Raw genomic sequence first — 19,826 nt, forward strand, 5'->3', positions numbered from 1 at the left:
ATCTGGTAAACAAGTAATAGGGATGCTAATCAGGCAATCCAAAAGTTAAAATCACTATTACTTTTCTGGTTGATAAATTATCATTCCCCAGTTTACATGACTCTTATTTGGCACACAGAAAATTTGGTACACAAAAGAGAAGTTGCAGGGGATGCTGGGTTGTCTTTTTTTGCTTCTCTACTTCCCTTCAGACTTAACTAATGCAGCCTGATTGGCTGAAGCCTCTTTCCCTCCTGTTTTCCCCTCCCACACCTCTATTCCTCTCTGATTTACCAAAATTTCTCAAGTTGAAACAATGCACTTTCTATAGTGAAGGGCAGGCAAATCAGGCAGAGGAGACTAAGGGCGGATATTACATCACGACTGGCTTCAAAATAGCCAGAGTAAATATGGAAACTGTCTTGAATAGGATTCTCTACTTTTCCTTTATAAAATTCACAGGAATCATAACGTGGACAGTGCAATACATATGTTATGTAAGTAGAGCAAGCATTTATATACTTATATATTTGTTTTGTTTTTCCTGAGATAGTATGGCTGACAGCTCCTATAAACAAAAAACATTTCTTTGTTACAGCTGATACAAATCTTAAAATCTGCAGTTTTTCTACTTCCTGATTCATGGAAGCAGACATATTCTTAACATCCAGGTTCAAATAGGCTTATTTGCCATATCTGCCGTGGCAGTCATGTGACACAGGGAGAGATAAGATTACAATTTGTGATTATACACAAATGAGGAAGAACTGGACAGGCTAAACTCTCTAAATACATACAGGGTGCATTTTATCTCTGTTTTTCTGCTGTTTTGTTGAAGAGTTCAGGTCCACTTTCAAAATAAAAAATAATCTACACATGAAAAGTGGTCACCAATGGCAAGAGTGAATACAGTACAGGCAACTCAAGCTAGTTTGCAATCAGTCCAGGATTTAGCTTCATAGCTCTAAAGCTCACGTACAGGCTTTAAATTATTTACCTGGAGCAATGCTTTTCTCTAACTTTCTGCGCTTGTACTCTTCTGCACTCGAGGCATTACATCAACAGTGGCAGCTTTACAGCCAGACAGATAGCCTTTTCAGATTATGGCTACAGAAATTTTGTAAATGCAAACGAGCCTGTGTGACTGGGTAATCTGTCACAATCTGTCAGATTGGACACCTGAGAGGAGATCACCATGCAGGTCTGGCCTAGTTTCCATGAACAGTGTACCCTTGTTCAGATGGCTGCATGGTTTTTAAAACGTACAAGTGCAACAGCTTGTGCTGACATCAACATTAAAGATTTGTGATTCTAATTCTACTGAACTCATCAAGTGATTAGTTGTTTTGTGGTTGAATTAGACTGCGGGGTACGAAACTATCGCACCAGCATCTAGAGGAGATTCCATAGCACGGCGCATTATCGATTATAATCTGTGTAGTAAGCCCCTCACCCAATGATATACTCCCTGCTGGACAGGAAGTATGTCACTGGGATTCCTAGATTCCTCATCATATTTGCGTTGTTCCGCATTGACTTTGCAGCAGGCAATGCAACAAGGCAAGTGTACTAGGCCCTATAGACTTGCATCGCTGTTGCGTCATCCTGCGTGCAGAAAGGGTAACACAATGAAAATGTACTAGTGGAAATGGGGCCTTAGGGGATTTTCTTGCAGTTTATTATGGACACCTTTTTTTCTTGGATCTATTAATAGTTATTACCTGTTCTGTTCTATATTTTGGAAACATTTTTTCAGTGAAAAAGATGTAATTGAAATCTCAAGCTCATCTACATCCGGAGAGTAACCTGTGAGGAGCTGGCAGAGATGAAGAACATCATTTCTACAATTCTTGGCAGATCACCCAGCGTCATGGGTTTGATCCTGTGCCTCTTACATTAGCAACATTGAGAGTGTGGGACTTGTGGCCAGTGTCATTACAAAGCATTTGTGCATTTCTGGAATACTGGTATTGGATTTAATTGTGATAGAAGTTTTCAGAATAGGATTAAAGAGTGCCCGAGGTGGGCTCAAAAAAAAAAAAAAAAAAAAAAAAAAAAAAAAAAAGTAGGCTACCTGATCTACGGGGCTGAGTGAATCAGGTAGCCGCAAAAACCGCAGCTCCTGTGGGCCACACTGGCCCACTTTTGTGACCAATAGGTCACTACACTGCAACGAGGGACAGCGTGTGTCTCAACGAGTGCAGGGAGGCGGGAGAGCGGCAGGAGGCATGGCCAGGGAGAGAGAAACCCGGTAGGAACGCCCCCGGCGGGTGTTTTGAACAGGGGATTCCTCTCCTCAATGTTTACCTCGGAGATAGCGATAGGATTACCTAAATATTGTTCAAAAGATAGGTCTACTTTAGATTCTATGGAAAGATTTAATTTACCCCCACATATGCTAGTTCATATATTGCTATACTTCAGTGGTATCCTCACTGAACACTTACTGTAACTAGGAAAATTCCTCCAATACTGGGTAGGAACTCCCTTTTCCATCAAAACAATCACATTGACAGGATTGTATCATGCAATGTCTGCCTATTTGTCAGTTGTACATTTACACCACAATAACTTCTTTCTACCACACCCTGAACCAGAGGTGCCCACACTATTTAAGCTTGCAAGGCACTTCAAAAATTAGGAGTTAAAATGTTCTGTAAGGTAGAATCTACATGCAGATGCAAAGCCACAATTGCAGCATAGATACATCACCCAGAAGTCCTTTGCAATCTAACGGTAGATAATCTATGAAATGGGCACCCCTGCTAAACCATTACCAGCCCAGACTGCTGACACAATAGGGATTGGGTTGGTTATTCATGGTTTCGGAGTCAAATTCTGCCACTAGAATCAGTGTGCCTCAGCAGAAATAAAGAGTCCTCAAAGCAGACTGTTTTTACAGTTAACAATCCGGTTTTGGTGAGCCTATCCCACTGCGACCTCAGCGATCTAGTCTTAGCTGACAGAAGTGGAAACCAATATGGCTGAGCCTGTTCATTCTGAGAGGCTTTTCAGTTTGTCACTTTTATAGCGCTTATCAGAGTTACCAGTGTTCAGATTGTTTGAACCGGTCTGGCCATTCTCAGACCCCTCTCAACAAGGCATTTGAGTAAGCAGAACTATCCAGATGATGCTATTTTTTTACACAAATCTAAATCAACTCTAAAAGACTACAGTGCATGGGAATTCCAAGAGCATGAATCCCCCCTCCCCCAACACACACAAAAAACAAAGCCCCATATCTTGCCATAAACAAATGACTGAGGTCACGTGTTACCCATTCTGGTGTATGACATCAAGTGAATTTGAGAGCATGGCATCATATATTTAGTTTTTTTCCCCACAGGCTGAGTGCTCAAGATACAGATAAGCCTGTCTCTGTGTTATGTTTACAAACAACATGGCTGCTGTCATTGTACCACAGGAAGAAATAATCATTTTCTATTAAAGATGTTTGCAGCTAGATTTGCTGTGTAAACTATCTAAACTTTAGATAAGATAAGCTTGCATAAGAAGTAGTAGCAGATTTGCATATGATTTGCATCTGAATTGAATGCAAAGTGTGCAGAAAATCTATTTAGGTGCTTCAAACTGAGCTGGTGATCATTTCAGATGCAGCCTTAGTGGTATGCGCTGGCGTTCTCGCTTTAAATAAGATGTATAGACAAGTTACTTGTTCTAGCTCATTTTTCATCTCGGATCTGCTTTAAAAAGGGAATAAAACAAATACTGCATCATTGATCAGTATGTACTTTACCCATCCAATAAAGCCCTGGTCAACGTGCATTCACACATTCATAGCTGGGTACACCAGCCGTAATGCACGCACCTGGATGCTTTTAAGGGATTATAAGCTGTCTCTACTCTCTAGAAGAAAGGAACACTGAAAAAAAAAAAACCAAAATCCAAGCAAACCTGCAATTCCTACCTGTTGTACATATCGGTCTGTTGTTTTCCACATATAATAATATTCAATTATGCTGGTCAGAGATTTCCATGGTAACTAGATGAAAGAGAATCACATCACTGAGAGCACACAGTGGAAATGAACCACCTAATCCCAGCCAATGGAAACACAGTTATGTTACCGTTAAATATATAGATTTACTCAAGTGTAGTTACATTTTAACATCCATTTAGCAGGACATTTCAGTGAAAAATTAAAAGCAACCCCATTACAAAAAAAAATACATCATGCTCTGAGATAAGCAATGCTTCGTACGTTGGGAGTAGTACTGGGTAAAAACTCTTAGGCCTGGAACCCACTGCAAACCGCAAACGCTAAACGCAACCGCTAGCAATTTGTAACAGCGGTTTGCAAGCGGATTCATGCGCGTTTGCGGTCGCGTTTTGCAACATTGTATTTTTTTGCCCAGCGGGTGCGTAGCGTTTTGCGGTTTGCGGTTTTATCCTGATTGGTCGTGTGAATAATTTTTCATTTTGTTACATTGCGCTGCACCGCAAAACGCTAGCAGAACCGCTCAGTTTAGGTTTTGCTGAGCGTTTCCACTAGCGTTTCAATACTTTACATTGAAGCGCTAACGCTCCCAAAATGCTGCAGGTCCTGCGTTTGCGTTTCTGAGAAACGCAAACGCTCCTGTGGAAGTTGCCCCATCCATTAACATTAGCACAGCGTTTTGGCAAACTGCTAGCGTATCGCAGTGCTGCCAAAACGCTGCTAAAAGCGCTCCTGTGGGTTCCAGCCCTTCGGGCTCATTCGCGTTACACATTGCAAGCAATTATGTGCATGCCTTCCTGACACACTGCATGCGCACCGCTGTGCTTTAAAGCGCAGATGTCAGCAGCCGCAACACAATAGAACTCAGTGGGAAAACACGTAGTGCGATAACATGTTCCCCGCTGTGTTACACCACAATGCGCAATAAGGCACAGTGACAGTATACTGTGAAAGGGAACATGAAAGTCTATGGACTGTCCTGTTACCATGCAGATAGCACACATAGACCTCATTTCACTAAGGGCAGCAGTAAAATAACTTCTGTCGGTAACCTACTGCATTTGGCATTAACACTTTTCCCCCCCAAATTCACTAAGATTTCCCACATGCGGTAGAAGTTCAGTAATATATAGGCTTCAATTCACCAAGTCCTGTTCTGTAACTCTCACCAGCTGTAGAGCAGGGCAAACAGGAAGCAGTGAGTCTTCCCACAAGTGGTGTGCGTGAGCCACTGTCCAGTGTATCTCCAGCATCCCTTTAGATGTGCTGCAGCCACCAGGGGGAGCTCTTCTGTTTTCCAGTATAAAGATATGCACATCTAAAGGGATACTGAAAAGCCTTTTTAAATGTCTCCTCCTCCCTTCTCCAACTTTGTCATTCTGAAGCAGTGCTTTGTGGCTCTCCCTATTGGCTGTCTGCTAAATCTATCAATGTTACCACATGGAGATTGTGAGTTACCGGCTAGTCAGAGCTGGAGGTATATACCAAACATTTTTACTTGATTTACCAAATGCTTTAAATCTTTGTGAATTGCAATTTCATGAGGCATTTACCTCAGAAGTTGGTAATTTACCTCACTAGTCGGTAATTTTGAGAGCGGTAATAGGTTTAGTGAATTGGCATGGTGATTGGTAAAATCAGCTGTTTTCTGCATTACCGAATGTCGCAATGCTTCATTAATTAAGGCCTATATGCAGTGCGTCATGACTGACAGCAAGGCACATAGTGTGAATGAGCCCATAACGTACAGTATTTATTTATGAATCCATACAAACGAAAGTGGAGAGTCTCTTGTTGAGTCTCTACTCTGCCTTACAAGTGTCATGTTCTGAGGGAGCCAAAGTATCATCTCTGTGTCTACCAATGGGAGATAAAAAAAAAAAAACCTAACAAATACAACATTTTTTTAATTATTTTATTTTGCACGGGATGTCTTCTGCATCACATTCTACTCACAAAATCTTGCTGAATATCAGTAAAGTCTTTGCCATATTTCTCCAGAGCTTCTTCAAACAGATTGGCCTCAGAAGCCGACCACTCCTCCATTTCATCTCGACAAAGCACAGGACCTCCCTGAGGTACTAATGCGGAAATGGCTTTGGATATATCGTAACAGTTTTTGTGCATTGTGTCCATAGCATGGAACTACAAAACATAAAACAAAACATTATTTGGTAAGGTTACTTTTGTAAGTGTTGCTTGTCATACATACAGTATATAATACATACCACAGCTGGAATCCGTTTTATTAAAACTGACCATTATGTTTTAGTGTGCATCTACGTAGATATAAAGTTGGCAGTACATTTGAAGTATCCCTACTTGCAACCAGGAAAGTGGTATACAGTTTGGTGAATGCAGCATTCAAAACGTTTTATACACAGTCTTAGTACCCAGTTACATTTATAAGCTACAGCAACATCACCAGGCTACTAGCCGACCAATTAGCAAAATAACACTAACTTGAGCACAATAATCAAATCATAAGTACAACCATAAGGTAAATCATACACCTAATCACAAAGAAAGACACCTTATTTAGGTTGAATGGCTATCATCCCTAAAGGGATATGTCCCTAATAACCTTGGCAATATATTTTCAGTACAGTTCATGTGTGGAAGTACTTATTTGTGTTATTACTCATATTATTTTGGCATGATAGCCATTCAACCTAAATAAGGTGTCTTTCTTTGTGATTAGGTACTAGCCGACCAAATGGCATGAACGGCTCTCTATGGGACTAGCAGGAGATCGCGCCTGCATCCCTGCCGCTTCAGTCTCCCAGAGGCGATCGCCACTCAGAGACTGTTAGACATGCAAAACCACAGTCTAATTAGGCTGTACAGCGCTGCGACGATGTAAGGCAGCGCTGTACTGGGGACAGTCGTGATACGGGGTAAGAATAAGACAAAAAGTAAAAATTATAAACATAATAATGTAAATATTTATAAACAAAAAATAAACACTGGGGCAGCGATCAGACCCCACCAACAAAGAGCTCTGTTGGTGAGGAGAAAGGGGGGGGGGGGGGGAGGGGGGAGGGTTAATCACTTGTGTGCTGAGTTGTGTGCGGCCCTGAAGCTTGGGCTTAAAGCTGCAGTGGCCAATTTAACAAAAAATGGCCTGGTCTTTAGCTAGGTTTAACAATGCGGTCCTCAAGGAACCTGAAGTAAGAAGCATATGGTGGCTGCCATATTTATTTCCTGCAAACAATAAAAGCTGCCTGGCACCCTACTGATCTCTTTAGCCACTGTAGCGTCTGAATCACACACCTGAAAAAAGCATGTGGCTAATCCAGTCAGACTCCAAGGTTGCCAATTACTCCGGTTTTTACTATTCTGGAAGTTTAAGAGTTTTACATATAAAAAAAAAAACGGATAAATTGTAATCTCACAAGGGCAAGGGACTTCCCCCTCATGTTTCTTGCTTCTCAAACTACACATCAATTGCATTAATTTGTACTTGTGTTGCTGGTTGTCCTGATAGTACACTGTGTTGAACTACTCCGGTATCTGCGCCACCATTTTTGGTTTGTACTATGTAATAATAATAATAATAATAATAATAATAATAATAATAATAATAATAATAATAATAATAATAATAATAATCTTTTACATGAATTTGATTAGTTTAAACCAAACTTGAGCAAACCAAAACTGTATTAGCAATGAGGTTGAAAAGTGAATATTAAGTGTACAAAACTGGTAGCCAGGATACCGATGCGCTTGGAAAGCTGAATATTTAAAAAGAGAGTCTGAAGCGAGAATAAATCTCGCTTCAGACCTCATAGATAGCAGGTGCATGTGTGCCCCTGCTAAAACGCCGCTATCCCGCGGCTTAACGGGGGTCCCTTCACCCCCAAATCCCCTTGTTTCAGCGGGGGAGCACTTCCTGGTTGGGCCGGGCTAACCGCCGCAGCCCTGCCCCACACGCGTCTGTCAGCGCGTATCTCCGCCTCTCCCCCGCCCCTCTCAGTCTTCCTTCACTGAGAGGGGCGGGGGAGAGGCGGCGATGCGCCGCTGATAGACGCAACTGGAGGCAGGGCTGCAGCCATTAGCCCTGCCTCCAGGAGCGACCAAGTCTGCGACCAAGTGTCGCAGTGGGGGGGTTTGGGGGTGAAGGGACCCCCTTTTAGCGGCGCTATAGCAGGGGCACACGTGCCCCTGCTAACTATGAGCTCTGAAGCGAGATTTATTCTCGCTTCAGACTCTTTAATTTCCAGTCCTCCCTGGATTGGGCTGGTGGGCAGGTCAATCAGATGCAACATTTATACTAAAAAGAACAATAGATGTCAGGTTGCATTTCCCAACACCCCCACTAAAAAAAACCCCAACAATAGCTTGTTTAAAATAGCGTGATTAACCCGCTGGAGGAGAGTGAAAAGTCTGACTGTAGTTCTACTTTATGGCATTAACACGCAAACCGTGTTGTGACAAACTAACAATGTATGCAGGCGTCAGCCTCAGCACGAATATGCATCCAACCACTCAGCATCATAACAAGCTTTCTGCTGGATGGTAATCTTGGCTTTCCTCCTTACCAGTGTGATGTCTCTAGAGGCAGCTGCTGCACTCATGTGTAGGCTAGGCTGTCTGACAGAGCTGCTGCAGTCTAATGCCCGGGCAAACGTACCTACAGACCTGGGGAAGAAAAAGTCTGTTAACAGTGCCTTGCGGATGGAATCACAAGAAAGAGCATTAAATAACTTATCAATGGTAATACTGTACTTCCCTATAACAAAAAACAACAACAACATGGGGCCATGCAAAGTGTGACACACTGTATGGCACCCCCTGGAGAAACGCATGGGACACGCGCCAGCGGAAGCGTGAGTCTGCAACACTCTGCACAGCACGTGGGGTACATATATGGGAGGAGTGTGTCCGGGGTCTGCCAGGAGGAGGCGGCTCCACAGATTTCCAATATACAGTATTTCATGCTGCAGTGTGAGGCAGGTAACAGATTGCGCTCTGAGCAGATTCGATCAGAGAAGGATTTATCAGATGGTCGAATCTGCTAGCCATCTGCTAAAGTACTGTCACCTTGAAACCAGCTGACTGCATATTCTCAAACTGAAAATGGAAGATCTAGCAAAGGTCAAAAGCACCTGTAGCCATCAAAATTGTTGCTCCCACCAGTCATGATTCCACAGATAAAGTGACAGTTATTAAATTACAGCGACGTAAAAGCCAGCAGGTTATATAGAAGTCAAAAAAGAGAGTGCTCTATGAAAGATGTCAATTTGTATATTGTCCTGTCCAGAATAGGTCTCACCTGGTTCAGTTGTGGCTGTTTGCAGAAACCAGCCAGAGAAGACATTTGTCGCTTTCAGGCCAGCCAAGGACCAAGCTCTCGCGGAAGTGGCCAGATGTAGAGTCTCCCAGGAGAGGCAGCACAGACTCCTTTGTTGGATGGCATTGGTCCAGGTATGTATAGGGGACGCTGACTCAACCCAAGTGTGATTTATTGTATGCACATTTTTTTCATACAATCTTACCATTTCTATGTAATATAAGGGAACTGCCTAAGTTATCCTTTCAGTATATTCACATAATTTACCCTTCTAACTACATAGAAGTGGTAAAATTGTACCATGTATGGCCACCATAAGCCACCTAGCATTTCCCGCTGTTTGAACATTTCAGTTGCTGCGGCACTTCCTAGTAACCGCATGATGCCCATTTCCCTGCCTACAGCTGTTAACAGCTATAGCTAGGAGGACGTCGCTCCCCATTACTGCCACACTTGGGTTGAGTCGGCGTCCCCTATACATACCTGGACCAACGCCATCCCACAAAGGAGTCTGTGCTGCCTCTCCTGGGAGACTCTACATCTGGCCACCTCCGTGAGAGCTTGGTCCCTGGCTGGCCTGAAAGGGACACATGCCTTCTCTGGCTGGTTTCTGCAAACAGCCACAACCGAACATGGCGAGACCTTTCCTGGACAGGACAATATACAGATTGACATATCTTTCACAGAGCGCCCTTTCTTTTTTTGTCCATCATCTACATAGGGACTATAGAGCTGCCTATATTGGGACTGCCTGATCGCACCTCGAAAGGGGATCTTTCCAAATCCCATACTTTTGCCTATATAGAAGTCAAGACAATAGTTAAAACAGTCATAACATCTGACAATTACTACTTTAAAGAAGAAAAAAAAAAAAAAAAGTATGAAATGGTAAAGCACAATAGTTAACTATTGACAAGGTTGTCACAGTAAAACAGAACACGCCTTCACTAGAGATGGCCCGAACGGTTCCTGGCGAACTTTAGGTGGTTCGCGTTCGCCAGCAAAGGCCCCATAATAAAGGAAGTTCAATTCGCCCCATAATGCTCCATTGAGCAGAACTTTGACCCTCTACATCACAGTCAGCAGGCACATTTGTCACCAATCAGACTGCACTCACTCCTGGAGCCCCCCCTCCCCCCCTATAAAAGGCAAGGTTCTCCTGTCGTTTTACTCAGTCGTCTGCCTACACTAACTAGTTAAGGGACAGCTGCTAACAGACTCTGCTAGGGAAAGTTTAGTTAGGATCTTGTAGGTTTGTTCCTAGCTGATTGTTATTCCTTCCTCCCTCCTCCTCACTCCCTCATCCCGGAGGGTCTCGTCTTCCAGGGAATTGTAGTATTTCAAAAGCCAGCTTACATACCTTGGCTGGGAATAGAACCCAGGTCTGAGTGTGTGGAAGGTAACTCACTTAACCACTATACCACCACCAACACTACATGCTGAAGCCAGCCTAGCATGTACCATGATGATGTATCCAAGGGAAAAATTAGCTTGCTTAAAGAGAATCTGTAACGTCAAAACGTCCCCAGGGGGGTACTCACCTCGGGTGGGGGAAGCCTCAGGATCCTAATGAGGCTTCCCACGCCGTCCTCCGTCCCTCAGGGGTCTCGCTGCGGCCCTCTGTACAAGATGTCATTATTTACCTTCCCGGCTCCTGCGCAGGCGCTCTGACGGCTGTCGGCTCCGAAGTAGGCGGAAATACCCGATCGCCGTCGGGTCTGCTCTACTGCAGAGGCGCAAGTTTCCGGCGCCTGCGCAGTACAGCGGACCCGACTGAGATCGGGTATTTCCGGCTACTTTGGAGCCGAAAGCAGCCACAGCGCCCCCGCTGGAGCCAGCAAAGGTAAATATTGAATTGACAGTCGGGTCTGTCGCCGGCTGTTCGGAGGGCTGCAGCGAGACCCCCGTGGGACAGAGGACGGCGTGGGAAGCCTCATTAGGATCCCGAGGCTTCCCCCACCCGAGGTGAGTATCCCCCAGGGGATGTTTTTGATGTTACAGAGTAAGGATTTGTAACATGTCAAAAGCCAACTCACATTGGCTGGGAATAGAACCCAGGTCTGAGTGTGTGGTAGGTAACTCACTTAACCACTATACCACCACCAACACTACATGTTGAAGCCAGCATAGCATGTACCATTATGATGTATCCAAGAGAAAAATGTGCTTGCTTAAGGATTTGAATCATGTCAAAAGCCAACTTACATTGGCTGGGAATTGAACACAGGTCTAGTGCTTGGTAGGCTGCTATCCTAACCATTATACCACCAACACAACACACTACAATGCTACATGCTGAAGCCAGCCTAGCATGTACCATTGTGATATACCCAAGAGAAAAATTAGCCCTCTCTCTCTCTCTTTCGCTGTAGGACTTGATGCCATTGAACTGAATTGTCAGCTTAAAACCATCAATGGATACTGGCAGAATTTTACAGGAAATTTCAGGGGGGGGGGGGGGAAGAGAGAGAGAGAGAGAGAGAGAGAGAGAGAGAGAGAGAGAGAGAGAGAGAGAGAGAGAGAGAGAGAGAGAGAGGAGAGAGAGATGCAGTTGATTGATTTTATGGGGATGTATGTGTGTCTTTTGGAGGGAGGAAGTAAGTCTGCTCCAAGAAGTTTCAGCATGTAGTGTTGGTGGTATAATGGTTAGGATAGCAGCCTACAGAGCAGTAGCCCTGGGTTCTATTCCTGGCCAATGTGAGTTAGCTTTTGACATACTACAAATCCTTAAGCAATTTTCTCTTGGATATATCATAATGGTACATGCTAGGCTGGCTTCAGCATGTAGTGTTGGTGGTGGTATAGTGGTTAAGTGAGTTACCTACCACACACTCAGACCTGGGTTCTATTCCCAGCCAAAATTTTTAAGTCCGCTTCCCCATTGAAGTCTATTACGGTTCGCGAAAGTTCGTGCGAACCGAAACTTCTGCGAAAGTTCGCAAACGGGGTTCGCGACATCTCTAACCTTCACCAGAATTACCGCACACGTGGAAAATGAAGGAGACTCAGCTTCCAATATACTATATGGTCACACTGAAAACCAAAAATGCCAAGAACTTTCAAAGAGATACAAGCTGATCTCCAAGGTCTATCGTGTATTATCGCTCGATCCATTATTTTTGAGTGAGTGTGAGCTCAGAGGTAGGAGAAGGAGCCAGAAGGACTCCATTGTTGAAAATAAAGATAAAAGCAAGACTGGAATTTGCTAAATTCCATGCCGACATGTAACCCTGCTTCTAGGAGAAAGTCCTTTGGGAAAATGATACTGGCGGATCAGGTCATTTGAGTGCAGGGGATCAACAGGCATCTCACAGACACCTGTGTTAAACAGCAGTAGTTGGGCACCCAATGTAGCTGGTAGTCGATTGGCTGCTACATAGGAATTAATGGTTGATCAGCTACAACTGATGACATGACACCGCTCCTCCAATGAGGCATCTCTAATGGATTCTATGGACATTACAGGGAGAGTGCGGATGGGAACACTGATGTACTTCATTTAAGGTAATTACCATTATTCACTATATAATAGCCCTACTTGTGCCTGCTCTCCATATCCCCTGATGACGGCATAAGGCTGAAACCTGGTAGGGAAGGAGAGACGGGCTATCTCTGTGAAAACGACCATTGAATGGTGTGATAAGGTGCACTTTGACATTTGTCAGTGCAAATACCTTATATGCTTTTTTATGCAGTTCGGGTCCAGTTTGCATGGACCCACAATGTAAGTAATGTTTTATGAAAATTGCCGAATAAAGATTGTAACCCCCTGTTGTTGAAAACTACTTAGCCTGGCTTGTGGTTTGTCCTTTGGTGGTGGACACTGTGTACTTCAAGCACTGGGTGACTACAGGCTATAACAACAGAAGAGGTTGATGTCTCAGCGCTGAGGAATACAGATTTACACTTTCTTGTGGTTCCATTGTGGATTGGAGTTTACCTCTGGCAGCGAGTTGTATTGGTGTGGAGCGCTTGATATTATTTACAACATAGACTGATCAGCTACAACTAACAGTAGTTTGGTGCCAGGGTTTAGAGGATTGGCTTAGGCAATTTAAGTGGGGATTAGGGTTAAGCATTGGGTGAGGAGGGCCATTGTAGGTACTAGGCAGGTGGGTGATTAAGTTTAGGCATTAGGTTGGGGGAGGGGAGCGTTTAGTCACTTGGGGGGGGGGGGGGGTTGAGGAATTTGTTTTAGGCACTGGGAGGAGAGGGTTCAAATGAGAATGGGAACTGGGTAGTGTATAGTAAACAACAGACCTAGTGTAAAATACAAAGTAGGTTTGGTTATATTTTGGGGCTTCTTTACTGCATCTGATACCTTGATTCCTTGAAGAGAGTAAAGAAATCTCAAGACAATCTGGAGTTAAACAAAAAGCCCAGTGTCAGAAAGCTCCGTCTCAGCCGCAGGTCATATATTCTCCAACAGGATAATGACCCGACCCACAAAAAATGGCAAATAATAAAATGTTAGGATACTTCTGAAGTAGCTTTCTAGGAGCCCTCATTTAAGTTGTACTGAACATCTACAGACGAAGAACTGAAACATGAAGTCTGGAGAAGGTGTTGACAGCAGAAGATGAGAGTTGGCTTGTTTGCAGTGATTCCCTCTATAAGCTGTGCAAAAGAATATTGGGTTAAGGATCTCAACATTTTCATGCCATTATCACTCATGTTATTGCTTGAAATATTCTGTTTCGTCAAAACTTTAGAAAGCAAGGCCTGGTCTTTGTAAATATGGAATAAAACAAAAATAGGTGCCTATTTCATTCAACTTTTTTTCTTTTTTGGTGGAGGGTTGCTAAAACAATTTCCATATCTGCATGAATGGGAAATGAAAACTAATTTTGCTCTACAAAAAGAAGACTCCCGACTTCTCAGTTTATGAAACGGACTCCACAGCCCTGATGAATGGAGCTTCCTTTAACCACACATACGTGTCCCATCACAATCATCCCCTTTCGTAAAAGCCTTAATTTGCATTTTACCCACCATACTGTTGCATACTAGGAGGAGGGATGGAGAGCTGTAAAAACAGTGCAAGAGATTTGGGTGCAGCTAGCGCCACCATAGGCCGTAATAGGATTTATGGCTATAGCAGCGCTCCATGAGTAATTTGAGCACAGTCAAAAGACTGAGCACAAATTACTACAAAAACACTAAATTGCCCACCAACAATAGCTGGAAGCCAATTTACATCTTTCGCCACTATCTACGGAGGCCTGGAGGGGGAATAGTAATGTTGCCAAGACGTTTGCAGGAGCAGGGTAAGCGGTTTATTGGCTTTACCCTGCTCCCAAATATCCTGGCGGCTGTATAACAGGTATGCGGAGGGACAACACTAGAATTTTTCCATGGAAATTCATTTCCATCTTACTTACAACTGAAAAAGTAGCAACAAGTAGGTAAAGAAGTAATATCAAAATGTTATAAATTCTCTTGCTTGCTGGGGGATCAACATGCATAAAAAAAAAGAAAAAGAAAAAAAAAAAGTTAATTGAATAAGCAATTAATCTGTTAAGCAACAGAGTGCTGGAGCAATGACCACAGACAATAAGCAACTCAAAACGAGACCGTTTATGAATCACTTTGGTAGGACTTTCTGCACTGTATTAGAGAGTCTCTTTGCCACATCTAGAGACACTATTTTTATCTACCAAAAAGTGCTTGGATCGCAGAATAGGGGTTAACAGTAACAAGCATATCAGTTCTCACAAGGCACAGAGCTGGTTTGAGAGGACAGGTTTAGTAGCCATGCTACCATACCAACATTCCCTCACTCGCTCCCGCTGGTTACTGCCTTTATTTTATATTATCTTCGCCACTTTATCACCTCACTATAGCATCTATACAGGTGGGTAGACCCTTCAGGTCTTAAGAGACAGTATCTCGATCTTGATTGATATCAAAATCAATCAAGGTCCCAATAAGAGAGTAGAATGTACATCGAGGACAGACCACTAATGGTGGCCACACACACAAACTAGGCAAAGACATACTTCTAATGAAAACAACTTTACAGCATGCATTGTGGTTACACTAACATTACCTCAACCAGTCCTATCTGCTAATAAATTCACCATTACCTTTATTTGCTGCTAATGTAGCTGTAAAGCATGGTGGAATCTCCCAACAGAGCTGTACTGCAAAATTCTCACTTCACAAGACCCTCTATGCAAACACTGTACGGCAGCAGGAAAGGCACACAGTGCATCGGAAAATACTCACAGCGCATTACTTTTTCCTCATTAGGTTATGTTCCAGACTTAAGGTGCCCATACATTAAAACGAGTATAGGCAGATTCGACCAAGACAAATTTATTTCTAATCGAATCCGATTAGCGATAAATTTGTCTCGAATCTTATCTGCCTATACACACTACAGGCCAATTCCTGTCCGATTTCAGCATGAAATCATCAGGGAATTGGCTGAGCCGCAGCTGCCCCCAAAATGTATGTAATGTAGTGCATTTATACATTACCTGTCCGGTGTCGGCCTCCACGCGGTGACCGTCCATCTCGCCGGGTAAGCCGCATACCGCTAGCGGCGTATAGCGTCTGACATCAGACGCTATGCACCGCCGGCGTGTATGCGGAACCCGGCGAGATGGACGGAAACCACGTGGAGGCCAACACCGGACAGGTAATGTATAAATGTACTACATGACATACATTTATACATTGCGGTGGCAGCAGCGGGTTTCGTCACTCGTTCGCAAACCAGCCACCGTACCGCCGCGCACCCGCACAACCAACCTCGGCCCGAAATGTACAACATAAGTGATCGACTGTGCGGCCAATTTCTGTCCAGAAATTGGTCTCTTTGTCGGTCGGGCATGCACTTGGCAGCACCAATTTTCATCCAATTCGATTAGTATAATCGAATTGGATGGTCCACTGGGTGGTTGGTCGCCTAGTGTAGGGCCCCCTTTACACTAAAATGGATTAAATTCTTTTTTTTCTCTCAGAATTCTAACCATGGCAATGTATGCTATTTTGTAAGCCACGCGCACATACTGTAGCTATCAAACTAGACCAAAATTAAGTTTTGCATACTATTTTTGCTTTAAAGCAATTCTCAAAAGGCAAGCATACAAAGTCAAGGACTACCTTATTAAAAGAGAAAAGGAGACAAACCACTAATAGTTCTGTTGATAATACCAAACTTCTCACCGTGCTACCACTAAAAACTGCTCAATCTGTTTGTCTGTGAGGGGGTTACTTGCTTCCCAAACTTTAGTTTCAAGATCGGCTTGGTCTCTTCCATCCTCTGTCCCTGTAGAGAGAAGATGTGAGGTATAAAAATATTTTTAATTACTCTAGTTTTGTAGTCGGACTATAGAAATCAGTACTAAAAATAGCAAAAAACATTTGCTTACATATCCAGTACAAGAACACAAACTGGAGTAATGGCCTCCAACCTTGATGTCGGCTTTCCATATCAAGATTAAGGTTAGCAACTTAAAAGAGGAACTTTCAAAGAAACGGTCATTCTGTAAACCTCACATACCTATAGAGCTTTAAAGGTCCGTACACACGCCTGTTCAAAGGCAACGACGGGTCTGTCGTCACCTCCTGCTGTGTGTGTTTTCAGCAGACAGTACAGCGTCTGTACAGTCTGTCGGTGGACTGATAAGGCTGTTTCTGAGCGATCCGCCCAGTGGATCGCTCAGAAACAGGGCAGATCGCTCAGAAACAGCCTTATCAGTCCAGCGACAGACTGTACACACGCTGTACTGTCTGCTGAAAACACGCCCAGCGGGAGGTGATGACGGACCCGTCGTTGCCTTCCATCAGGCGAGTGTACGAACTTTAGCCTGCAACAATAGAAAGCTTTTCAGAAGTCTCTGATAACAGCCTGTGTGAATAAAATGCTTTGTTTATCAGCTTTTGTAATAAAGTCAGCATTGGGAAGGCAGGGGCTGTACCATGTGGATAGATTCCACTTCTCTGTCACTATTCACTGGGAATGGTTTAGTTTGTCTCTGCACTGCCCACACACTGCTTTTTCACAGATCATACGAGAATAGGTGAGAGATTTTTCAGCTACACAGAGAAAGGATCTGAAGAGAAGGCAGCTTACTTACTTAGCCGCCCCCCCCCCCCCCCATTCAAAATGGAGCTCTTTCTTTCTGTAATCTGTTTACTTTACACTGTGTGAGGTAGTGATGGGTCGTTCGCGAACGAGCCGGCTCTAAGAGCCGGCTCTTTGCTGCGAACGACAAGAGCCGGTTCTCAGTTTTGAAAGAGCCGATGCCTCAGCCGCCCCACAAAGCTCTGATGTGCTGTGTAATAAAGGGCGCTGAGGCTTGCTGGGAAATGTAGTCCTCCTCTTGCAGCTTGTAGGAGTGTATGGGGCGGAGCAGAGCAGTAGCAGGAGGGATTGCCCGTCAGAGAAACAGTTTGGAGTTGTCATGGAGACGGGGCTTTTACTCCGATTCTGAGTGGGGTCTAGTGATATTTAATGAACAGCCGATTCAGAGCCGTAAGAGCCGGCTCTTTAATGGGAGCCGATTCAGAAGAGCCGATTCTCAGAGAAGAGCCGGATTCCCATCACTAGTGTGAGGCAGATAGAGACACGGGAGCAGCTGGTGAGTTATTAACACACTATATTGATGCTACATTTCTGCTTTCTATCATTCTGAAGAGATTTCAGGCACAGGATTAAAGCCAGTGAGGACTGTCTCTGTATGCTGGATGTGCCGGACAAAGTCCTCCATAGCAATGCCCACAGTGAAAACTGTTCTCTGGAAATGTCATTTTTTCTTAGCAATACGAAGGCTTTTTTCATCTTTTCCTTTTCGGTGTTATTTGCTAGTAATTACTGGAAATATATGTGGCATTTAGAAATTTTAGTTGATATCACTTTGATAGTTGTCCGTTAAGTATATACTCTACTTCTGGAGGATTGTAGTCTTTCCATCCCGTACAAATTGCTAGTCTTGTGGCACATAGGAAATTAGTTGCTTAAAGTTTAAAGCTTCTAGGTATACAATTAAGGTCAACATGAAGAAATGTTAGTTGAGGTAAAGGATGGATTGTATATCAAAGTTCCTTCTGGGATGGCAACCACATCCACTTTGACGTGATATATGGTCTGAGCACTGGCAGACTTAACGCCTTCCTCCCCCCTTCAACCTCTGCAGCAATCATACATCAATTTGCAAAAGTCAACCTCTGGATAGAATACGGAGCATGTGAGACGAGTTCTGCTCAGGGCGAAACCTGTCCTATTAACCTCCCTGGCGATAAGCCCGACAGTGTCAGGCTAGCCGCCGCAGGTGATCGCATCGCCCTGGGAGGATTTTTTAAAATAAAATTTGTTACATTTTGTTAAGCTAGCACTTTTCTTACTAACTATGCTGCCCAAGTTGCTCTGGTCCCCTCAGATCACCCCTGGTATACATACCCCCAGGGATCCCGCAATGGCGCAGCCTCCCAATCAGCACCCAGCTTCGCTATGGGGAGGATTGGAACTGCGCATGACGTCGATGACGTCATGTCCGATCATCACCATAGCGACGAGTGATACCAATTGGGAAGCTGCGGCTCTCGCGGTATCGCGGACTGGTGAGTGTTGCCGGCGGCGATTCCGGGGTGGGGGGGCGGGTAGGGTTGGGGTGCCGGGGGACTTGGGCAGCAATGTTAGCTAGCCTAGTGCTAGCTAACATAAAAAAAAAAACCCTCCCGCGGACGCAGCCACTTGAACTGCGTACCGCCAGGGAGGTTAAACTGTTGTATGGTCTTGGCCACCGTGCTGAAGTTTAGTTTCAGACCGTTGGCAATCTTCTTCTAGCATCTTTTTGTAGAGCAACAAACAAACCAGTTCGTAAGATCTTCAGAACTCTGTCATGAGGTGCCAGTATAAGGGAGGGGATTGTCCAATTGGGCAGAATTTTGGCATTCTTCACTTTAAGGTGTTGCCAGCAGTTTAGACATTAACTGATGTGTGCCAAGTTAAATTGATGGGACAGCAAAATTACACTTTTATACAAGATGTACACTGGCTACTTTACATTGCATCAGTGGCAAATCTTCAGTGTTCAATTAAAAGATATAATATATAAAATGAGAGATGTGAGATACTGTACATAGCGATGGAGAAAATACAAGTGTTCAAATATTACCATAAGCTTTGCAGCTGAGGCTGTGTGATTGCATCTGTATTTCCTACTGTTTGTTCATGCAGACATCTGGCTCTCCAGATACCGGCACTATCACCAGCCAACTATGTTAGCAAAAATAATATTTATATACTGTAAGCCAAAATTTCCAATGGTTTTTTAAAGGAGAAAGGAGGTATACGAAACTACAGGATTAGGGGTGGGTACATAGTGTTGTCCTCTGGTTAAGAGTGGCTTAGGGTTAATCTAGGACAGTGATCTGCAAACTTGGCTCTCCAGCTGTTAAAGAACTAAAAGTCCCACAATGCATTTGCCTTTATGAATCTTGACTGTGGCTGTCAGACTCCTGCAATGCATTGTGGGACTTGTAGTTCCTTGAAGAGAACCCGAGGTGGGTTCTAACAATGCTACCAGCACACAGAGGCTGGGTCTGCTTATACTGCCCAGCCTCTGTTGCTATCTCGATCCC

At 43.9% G+C, this 19,826-nt stretch overlaps 1 protein-coding gene across 10 annotated transcripts in view; it reads right to left on the reverse strand.

The window, feature by feature from the left end:
- Positions 1 to 19,826, reverse strand: part of MTA1 (metastasis associated 1) — a 188,204-nt gene that overhangs the window by 117,034 nt on the left and 51,344 nt on the right. For all 10 annotated transcript variants that reach the window (XM_068253333.1, XM_068253331.1, XM_068253332.1 and 7 more), the window contains exons 7-10: positions 16,407 to 16,509; positions 8,482 to 8,581; positions 5,894 to 6,082; positions 3,908 to 3,982 (exon numbers count right to left, since the gene is read on the reverse strand). In XM_068253333.1, the coding sequence (XP_068109434.1) occupies positions 3,908 to 3,982; positions 5,894 to 6,082; positions 8,482 to 8,581; positions 16,407 to 16,509 (467 nt within the window). The remainder of the gene's footprint in view (positions 1 to 3,907; positions 3,983 to 5,893; positions 6,083 to 8,481; positions 8,582 to 16,406; positions 16,510 to 19,826) is intronic.

The sequence above is a fragment of the Hyperolius riggenbachi genome, chromosome 9 (genome assembly GCF_040937935.1).
Source record: "Hyperolius riggenbachi isolate aHypRig1 chromosome 9, aHypRig1.pri, whole genome shotgun sequence".
Classification (NCBI taxonomy): Eukaryota; Metazoa; Chordata; class Amphibia; order Anura; family Hyperoliidae; genus Hyperolius; species Hyperolius riggenbachi.